At 44.8% G+C, this 9,760-nt stretch overlaps 1 protein-coding gene and 1 long non-coding RNA gene across 2 annotated transcripts in view; both read right to left on the bottom strand.

Annotated features, from left to right (window-relative positions):
- Positions 1-1,240, bottom strand: part of LOC106147341 — a 10,830-nt gene extending 9,590 nt beyond the window's left edge. The window contains exon 1 of the long non-coding RNA XR_001232191.1: positions 150-1,240. This is a non-coding gene — a long non-coding RNA (uncharacterized LOC106147341). The remainder of the gene's footprint in view (positions 1-149) is intronic.
- Positions 1,241-5,532: 4,292 nt separating this feature from the next.
- The window catches only part of LOC102028162 (solute carrier family 22 member 5), a gene marked incomplete at its 5' end in the record, with an annotated part of 30,986 nt that continues 26,758 nt past the window's right edge, over positions 5,533-9,760 (bottom strand). Inside the window, 3 exon segments of the mRNA XM_005376099.2 lie at positions 5,533-5,879; positions 7,960-8,031; positions 8,943-9,078. Of these exon segments, the coding sequence (XP_005376156.1) occupies positions 5,843-5,879; positions 7,960-8,031; positions 8,943-9,078 (245 nt within the window). The 3' untranslated portion in view covers positions 5,533-5,842.

The following is a 9,760-nucleotide window of genomic DNA, read 5'->3' as shown; positions in this document are numbered from 1 at the left end:
GGCGCCCTGGAACACGGGGACGAGGGACCGCGGGGCTAGGGACGCCGCGGCTCAGGCTCGGCCTCGTCTCTCACTGACTGAGAGGGGGTGAAACATTTAACGAGTTGGCCTTAGTTTCTGACCTTGTAGCGTGTGGAAAATAACCATACCTACTCAGGGTGTGAGGAAGGTGGTGAAACAACGGAGAAGGGAAAACACCGACGCAGTACTTCCGGTCAGCCTCTCGGCGGGCTCCCGGGGGCATTCTCCGACGGTCCCAGAACTGTCTCCATGGTAACTGGGTGGTTCTAGAAGCGCGCGGGGGGGGGGCCCTGTGATCTTGACTTGGAACACCGAGGAGGCACTGCAGTGTGTGGAGGGCGCCTCAAACTTAGCCTGTTGGTTCACCCCCACAGTTAGGCCGTTTGATCCGGGTAGAGTCACGAAGTTTGATGGAATCCTTTGTATGTCTGTCAGCACGGCCCCTGAGACCTGGACGTATTTCCCTAAGCCCTTCTACTCACTTGCTTTTGGAAATCATGGACAAGACTCTGTACTCCACGTACAGTTAGTTGTCTGTGACACAGCAAATATACAAGTGTTTTTGTTTTTTTGTCACAGAACAAAGATGAGACAGTTTGAAAACTGGAGCAAAAAACCCACACTGATTCTTTGTCTGCCTAAATTCACTTTAGTTTGCATTTGTAATTTGACCTGCATGGTGGAGGGCTTGGTATGACTGATTCAGGGGCTTCCAGCATTTTCCTCAAGAGCAGGTTGGGCAATGGGCAGGACGAATGGTGACCTTGGAAAAACAACAGCCCATGCTTCCCTGTTCTTACTATGACGGTTTTGTTCTGCACTGTAAAAGAAGCAGGGGGACCGAACGCATGCCTTGGACAAGCCCCTTCCTCACTGTAGGGCTCCATGAGAGCAAAGTGGAGCTAAGTGTGCTTCTGTGTAAAGAGTACGTCCAGAAAGTGAAGACCAGGAAAAGAGAAAAAAACACATGAAGGGAAAGCCAAGTCCTGATTTCCTTCCATACATCTTATAAAGGTGAACAGTGCCAGGAGAAGGCTGGCCTGGAATCTTTAATCTTGGTGATTTCCCATGGTCCGGATTTCTCCTTGACCTTGTGGGACCAAAAATTTTCTCTGATTTTTAGTGTTCCAGGGTTGATTAGCATTGTTGTATAAAATCAGAATTTTATTTTATTTTATTTTGAGGCAGGCTTTCACTATGTAATTCAGGCTGGCCTTGAACTCACTATGTAGCTCAGGTTGGCCTCAAACTTACAGTGATCCTCCTGCCTCAGCCTCCCGAGTGCTAGGATTACACGCGAGCGGCACAACACCCGGCAAAAATTTTTTTTTTTAAAAGGAAGGGAATAATTTTTCCTGAACCAATAAAAGTAAATAATTTTGTTATAGGGGTTTCACCCTTATTTCTGGGGAAACAGATTCATCTTTTATGTGTTCCTTGAAGATAAGTCTTACTTTTGTGGCAGCACAGATGGAAATCATTGTCATTTTCTAGTGAAAAGAAGTCAGCCCTCCAAGATGCATCCTGTCTGAGTCAGCCTCTGAGAAGGTGCCCTTGAGGGCTGGGTGGTACAGGGCAGTTGTCACTGAAGCTTTCACCAGTAGCCTGTCTGAGGTTACCTGCGCAGGTCAGAGCACTTCACATCACTGTTAGATCTTCCTGTGAAGCAGGCTTGAGAACAAACCATGACTACTCCGTGAATATTTGAACACAGGTCTCTAGGAGATCAAGCATGGCATTTCCTTCACTACTGCACACTCAGGCAGCCAGTACCCAGCTTGAGGTGAAGGGCAGAGGCTGGGGTAGGAAGTCTGTGTGCTTGGTTAGGAAGCCTTCAGGAAGCACCGGTGCCATAAGTCTGCATGGACTGAAAACAGAAAGATGTGGGCTTCACGGAGAATGTTTTTCTGAGAGCTCACTCATTAAGGATGAATGATTAAATTATTTGTTCAATTAAAAACTACTACCAAATGTAAAGGGCGTGTACTACTTAGAAGTACCCTAGAGACAGAAGGTCTGCCTTTACTCCCAAAGGTGGTTACAATTTTCCTCATGGAACCAAACAGAATATGATAAAAACTAATGACGTGTGGAGTCAGGAATTGCATTACAGAGGTCAGAAGGAGGTGGAATAGCAATGCTATTATTGTCAGCACAAATTTAACATTGCTAAGCATTTTATGAGCATGATCTAATGTGATCTGTATAGAAACTCAATGAGATGGTTTATTTTGCAGATGAGAAAACTGAGTTTCAGGAGAACTGCCCAAAGTTAAGGACTAAATGAAGAGGTCTGCTTTTGGACCACGTGATCACTCTATCTGCTCCAGGTCTGGGCACTTAACCAGGAAGTACCTCCCAGGAAGAACATGTCCTTATCAGCCTTGAACATGGATAGAACTGGGGTAATCAGAGATGAAGGCAGTTAATGTGCCTTCCCGGAAGGCATGTTGGTATCAATGTAAGCAGAAGTGTCAAGGAGAAATAGAATACTAGAAATGTGTCATATTTCGAGGAGTTGAAAGGCATTAAAAATATTTGAAGAGGGTTACAGGGATTTTATAAATATTAAAAACTACATAGAAGAAAATAATTCTTCCTTGTTCTCAGAATTAATCATTGTACATATCTTGCATAATTATCTCTAGTTTTTTATGTTTTTATTTTTTTTAAGACAGGGCCTCACTAGGTAGTTCAGGCTGGCCTTGAACTTGCAATTTAGCCCAGCGATCCTCCTGCCCCTAGCTTCCTGAATGCTGGAGTTACAGGCATGACCACACTCAGCCGTTTTTAATTTTTTTAGTCTTTTTGAGACAGGGTCTCGTTATGCAGTTCAGGCTGGCATTGAGCTCACTTTGTAGCCCAGGCTGGCAACTTACTTGCAATGATCCTCCTGCCTCAGTCTCCCGAGTGTTGGGTTTACAGGTGTGTGCCAACTTGCTGGTGTAGTTTTTTATTTTTTGTAATTAAAAAAAAAAAATGTTGATGGGGTTTGAACCCAGGGCATGCTAAGCATGCACCACTGAACTATACCTCCAACCCCTCCAGTCCCTCATTTATTTATTTAGACCCCTCCTTTAAAAGTGAAAAATCACTTCATAACTCATACATGCTTATTATAAGGAATAAGCACACTACAGAAAGTACAACAATAAGTAAGTTTCCCCCAAATCTTAGCAGCACAGTGCCTGCCTAGTAGCACACAAGGGTTCAGTTTCCCACATCCTTACCAACACTTGTTATTTTCTGAGCTGTTTATAATGACCAACCTAATGGGCATGGAGTGGTATTTTCTGTGGTTTGGATTTGCATTTTCCTTGATGATTAGTGAGGTTAAGCATCTTTTCATGTGCTTATTGGCCATTTGTACATTTTCTTTGGAGAAATGTTTAGTCAAATCCTTCGCCCATTTTAAAAATGAGTTTTTTTGTTGTTGTTGTGGTTGAGTTGCAGGAGTTCTTCATATACTCTAGATATTAACTCCTTTTCAGATACATGATTTATGCACAGATACATGAATTGTATCACTATGTTTTTATGCACAGAAGTTTTAAGTCCAATTTATCCAACATTATAAAGCTTTCTTCCTACACTGTGTTTTTTTTCTATACATGTTTGTAGTACATAATGATCACACTTATCCTGGGGAGTTGGGACATGTACCTAACACATCTTTTTTTTTTGGTACCAGGAATCGAACTCGCGACCTTGCACTTGCCAGGCAGGTGCTGTGCTGCTGAGCTGTGTCCCAAGCTCCGTAACACATTTTTTTCCATCCCCTTCCTTCCCTCCTCCTCACATTTTATTCCTAAATCTAGTTTTAGCTTTTTAGGTGTAGCCCTCTGATACTTTTTTTTTTTTTTTTTTTTTTTTTTTACTGAGGATTGAACCCAAGGGCTTTGCAGTGAGCTGCATCCATGGCTCTTTTTAGTTTTCATTACTATATCCCTAGGTCTCTTTTTAGGTTTTATTTTGAGACAGGGTCTTGCTTAGTTGCTGAGTTTCTCAGGCTGGGCTCAAATTTGAGATCCTTCTGTCTCAGCCTCCTAGAGGAAGGAATTACAGGCCTGGAATTACAGGCACGCACCACCATGCCTGGCTGTGATACCTTCTTTTTGTTTTTGAGACAGGGTCTCACTGTGTAGTTCAGGCTGGCCTTGAACTCACATTGTAGCTCAGGCTGATCTCCAACTCCCAGTGATTCTTCTGCCTCAGCCTCAAGTGCTGGGATTACAGGCATGGGTGTGCCACCACAAATTGCCCCAGCAGTCTGTCTTTTAATAGAGGAGTTACATTTATACTTCTGTGATTACTGACAAGAAAGGGTTTACTTCTGCCATTTGGCCACTTGTTTTCCATGTCTTTTACTGTTTTTGTCCATTGCTTCTTTCAGTACGGTTTGTCTTAAATATGTATTTTCTAGGGTATCATTTTAAATTCTGTATCTTTTTTTGCTACATACTTTTGGGTATTTTCTCAATGGGGCCTTGGGGATTACAATTCATATATCAAAGGACCTAGTCTAAATTATACCAAGTTATTTTCAATAATATACAAAAACTTTCCTTTTAGCTCTGCCCTCTTTAGACTGGCATTGTCACAGGTTATACTGCCACACATTGTGAACCTATCCGCATACATTTATCATTACTGCTTTGTGCAGCTATCTCAAATCATATAGGGAAAAGACATGTAAAGAAAATATGTGAATACTGTCTTTTATATTTAGTGAGGTAAGGCTTCTCGGCCTTTTGACTAAGATCAAGTGTAGTATCTGTTCTTATCAGTTTAATATTTAGTGAGGTAGCCACTTTTACCCGTTAGTTCTTTATTTAGATTCAAGTTATGTCTTCTGTCCTTTCATTTCAGCCTGTAGGATCCCTGTTAGCGTTTCTTTTAAGCAGTCTCACTCCTTTCAGGGTCATCCCCATTGCCTATTTTCTCCGTCTTATCCATTTTTGGCTTTAAAAATTTTTGAAAAGGGAAAATAGAGCTTTTAACCAGTCTGCTATTGGCCCAATTTGGGAGTTTTAGGGAGCCCAGCAAATGTTGTTGGCTCAAGAGATTGGGTACAAGTTTAGAATTTTCTACTTCTTTTCCCTTCAAGCTTGTTTTTGTTTTTGTTGTTTTGAGACAGCGTCTTGCTATGTAGTTTGGGCTGGGCTTGAATTCACTATGTAGCCCAGGCTGGTGTCAAACTCTTGGTGATCCTCCTGCCTCAGCCTCCCAAGGGCTGGAATTATAGGTGTGTGCCACCATGCCCGGCTTTCCCTTCAATTTTTGAAGTATACTGTTAGGCTGATTTTTATTTGGTTAGTTTTGGTGGAAAATATTTCTAAATGTTTACTTTTTTTTTTTTTTTTTTTTGGTTTTTCTCCGGTACCGGGAACCGAACTCACGACTTTGCGCTTGCCAGGCAGGCGCTTTGCCACTGAGCTAAATCCCCAGCCCCTAAATGTTTACTTTTTTAATGCTTGTCTTTGGGATGGAGGACAACAGTCGTATGAAGGCTTTTGGAAATTTCAGAACTCTTTTGTTCCTAATGTAAAGCTGCACGAACAGTAAACGCTCAGATCTCTTCAGCGGACTATCCCGGCGAGATAGCGATCATGCTGCATGCACAGCAGTCTGTCCTCCATGTGCAGAATGTACCCCCACTCCCCCTCTACACAGCCACAGGAAAAGCTTCTGGGAGACTTCCAGGGTAAAGAGCCAGTCGGGTACCTGGCAGCTGCCCTCTAGCCGGCCCACAACAAAGATGATGTCCAAGTGTCTCTGGTGGCTTCTTGTAGAACTCTGTCTCTGAGATTAGGTCCCATCTTCATGAGATGAAATCTTCAGGGGTGTGTCTCGGGATTCTAGGAAGACACATGATTTCTGCTGAAACAGGTCTAATTCTGTCACAGGTCCATCTGCACTCTCTAGCCCAAGTCACTAGGCGACAGACTGTATGCAGACTTGATACTCCTGTGCTGTACCCTCAACCCCAATTCTCTCTGCCCCACCATACCCCCAGTTCCGCGGGCTCTAGCCAGCTTCCCTGAGGTGCAGCCTGTCACTCTGGGTGGGCAATGTGCAAGCTCCCTCTCACCTTCTACCCGCCCCATTTGGGATTTGTAATGGTTGATACATTGTGTCAACTTGCGAAGTTTAGAAGTTTAAGAAAGAGACCCAGCAGGGGTCAGGGGCCTCACTTTGTAAACACCCTCATCCTGAGCAAGAGGAGGGCACAGAGAGGGTGTGAGTGCTACACTGCCCTGGGCAGGTAGCCTGCATACAATACAAGGGAGGAAAAGAGGCTTGTTCTCCTTGCTTTTGCTCTTGTTGCCTTTGCTACCTTCTGCTGCCTTGAACTGTTCCCCCTATGCCATGCCACCCTGCCTGGAGCCTGCTGATTACAGACTGAAACCTATGCAAATTGTGAACTAAATACACCTTCTTTTCTTTAATTTTGGCGGTGGGTATTTTGTCTCAGCAACGAGAGAAAAGACAAGATTCATGCCTGTGCAACCTGGATATGTGAGCCACTGGCACCTAAGGGGCTGCCTCTGAGGAACAAGTGCCAAGAAATTGATACTTCCCTCTTTAATCCATGGCACAGGTGGTTTGGAGGTGCAGTTCATGGAGGGTTTTTTCTTTGCTTGAGACAGGGTCTCGCTGTGTAGTTCAGACTGGCCTTGAACTCACTATGTAGCCCAGGCTGGCCTTGCACTCATAGCGATCCTCCTGCCTCAGCCTCTCCAGTGCTACGATTATAGGCCTGTGCCACTAGGCCCAGCTTCACAGAGGTTTTTTTTTTTCAACTGGGAATAAAACTCAGGACCTCGCGCTTGCCAGGTAGGCACTGTGCTGCTGAGCTATGCCCCTGGCCCTCCACAGCTTTTGATGGCTGCAGTATCCCCGTTTTTGACACTGGTCAGCTTGGTAAGGCATCTGGTATCCAGTCTCCCTTCCCTGTTCCTCTCCTTATCCTTTATTCCTTTTCCCTGGCATCTTATTCCCAGGAAGACTAATTAAATGCGCAGAAGTGCTGCTCCCTGGTGAATGAGGCGAACACTTGTGCCAGAGGTTAGAGCAGTTCAGTTAGTTAAAAGAGTGAAGATTTCCAGAACACAGGGATTAAACATTCACCTTACAGTCTAATCCCCTGCTACAGGTAGCCCAAACTGACAGTCAGGCGATGGTATGGCAAGGGCTCACCAAATTCTGAAAATATGATTGAAGACAGTTGCTATTATTTAAAAAATCATTTCATTTATTAGAACTGTCTCACTTCTCAAGGCACTTCAGTAGCTTTCACAAAAATACGTTTTTTAAAAAAACCAAATAAAGCATATGCTTTAGGAGTACCATGGCAACATAATCAGAAAGACAATTACACTGAACACAGATATCTCCCAATAGTATCATGTGACTGAAGTGAGCAACTCTCCAAGACTGTGAACATGATTTACATTTCTTTTTGACAGTTTTCCCCATGATTAGATCTCACAAAAGGAATACACACAATGAGATTGTTTCTGGCACTCCGGGAAGTGCTAGTGGCTAAGGCTGGGAAGGCCTGTGCAGCAGCAATTGCATACCATTGCCAGAACAATTCTGGGCTGAAGAAAAGAGAGAAACAACCCAGGAAACAGCCTTTCTCAACCCTCTGCTGAAGGGCAAATAACTTAAGGAGAAGACATAACAATAAACGAAACAACAGAACACAATCCTCACGACAGTTCTGAGAAAAGAGACAATTTCTCACAGATACACTTCCTTCCAACCGCAGATCGGAAGCTTAGTATGGAGGAGCTTTGATTTACACGGTAGTGGAAAACAGGAAGAGTAGACTTAACAATGCATTTCTCCGGGGCCTGGACAAGCCCCAGTGCTTTGATCAGATGTAAACGAGGCCACCCAGCAGCCCCACCGAGTGGTCACAAGTCATTGCACCTGCCCGTTTTCTGCATCTGCTCGGTCCTCTCCTCCTCGGTTAGTTTTAGGTCTCTCTGGTCCTGTGTGCTTCTGCAGTGGATGCATAATAATCCCAGTTAATGTCCTTTGTAACTGAGAAAGAGGTGAGAAATCAAACTCTCTGTGCAATTATTTCTTTTCCTTTAAAATTCACCACTTAGGAAAAGAAGGGAGAAAACTAAAGACCTCCAATTTTACCAGGGCCTTTTCAGGTAGTCTAAGATTAAGAAGTGTATCTAGTAGATGTCGCTCACATCCTGCCAAATCCCACTGGTTCTAGTGAGTCACTGACTTCTTTGGAGTGCCATGCCCTCTGCTAAGAGCAAACATCTGAGTTGTCTGTAGGTAGCCAAGGTGTCCCTGGAGGAAAGGCAGAGCACCAAGACCACAAGCACTCTCCGGAGCTGGGTTCCCTTCCGTGAGGTCAGACAAAGGATCACAGAACAAACAGAAACGCCCTTTGTCACTGAAGGACCCAGAGTCTGCACAAGATGTTTCTGACAAGATGCAGGCTTTCCGCTTCCATTTCTCGCTTACTGGAAGTTGTGTTAAAAAGCTGTGCTTTTAAGGATTGTGGGGCTTTCTTCACCATCTTTTAACATCCTTGTGAGGCCTGGGGTTTGCCTATGTTTTAGTCTATTAAAATAAGCAAAACAAACGTTAGTAACATCTTAAAACAAATCAGCCCCAAAACAAACAATCTCAGAACAAATCAGCCAGAAACGAGGATATCTTCACTAGGAAAAAAAGGTTTCTCCTGGTCTTTGTACTCTCCCAGAGCTGCAGTTTCCATGGAGATGTGCGCAGAGACACGTCCACACAGGATCAGACCACTGCCGTTTATAATCCTCTCACGGCTAACCTAGTCCAAGGTGTCTGAGAAAGGATCTGGAGGGGGCTCTGAAGATGTGGCCAGGCCCAGACCCAGTATATTCACCCCGTGATAAAGAAGCCCTCCTTACCCTTTGACCCTTAGCATCTGGTCGATGGTGTCTGGGAGAGGGGTACCGAAGCTCTCTGGTAAGAACAAGGTGAGGATGGCTGTCAGGATGGTCAGACTTCCCATGAGAATGTAAGGTAGGAAGCGGTCATAGGCACCTGTGGCAAAGCAGACAGAATCTTAAGCTCCGGATGCAGTGAGACTTGGTCTCCCTCCATCCCTTCATGCTCCTAGCACTCTATAAAAAGGATCACCTTCTTACTGGCCTCAGCAGTTCCCCTAGTCTGAGCTGCCAGAATAGAATCTGGCCCATCTCAGAGCCAATGGCTGGCATGGGCACACCCAGGGATGCAGCCGTGCCCCCATGGTGCACGAGATGAGTGTGGGGGCACAGAGAGCTACACCGTGATGATGAGTCCTGTCTCCCAATGTTCGGTTTCCAAGGAACACGAGACACTTGTCTAGGGGTAAGAATAACTCTTCCACCTCTGCAGATGTGTCACCACCTGTTTGCTCTGCCTTCAAGCTAGACAAGAAGGTGTTTTGGCTTGTTAGTTCTAGGCAGCCTGCTTGCAGAGCAGCCTCTGATTCTCATAGTAGATTCCAGTGCTTCCTAAAGATGTACCGGCTAGGGAGGTGCAGGAAAGCAGCCATAAGGCGATACCCAAGGGAGAGAATGCTGGGGCCCTGTTACAAAAATATGGCACAGGGCAGATTTTTTTGGTACTGTTAGGGACTGAACCCAGGGCTTTCTAGGCAAGTGCTCTACCACTGAGCCCCAGCCCCAGTCCCGGCCCTCTAGGAAGATTTTACACTGATAAAACCACTATATAAACCACT

This window comes from Chinchilla lanigera, unplaced genomic scaffold (assembly GCF_000276665.1).
Source record: "Chinchilla lanigera isolate Chin_1 unplaced genomic scaffold, ChiLan1.0 scaffold00007, whole genome shotgun sequence".
Taxonomy (NCBI): Eukaryota; Metazoa; Chordata; class Mammalia; order Rodentia; family Chinchillidae; genus Chinchilla; species Chinchilla lanigera.
Note: the sequence above shows the minus strand (reverse complement) of the source record. Positions and strands in the feature narration are given on the sequence as shown.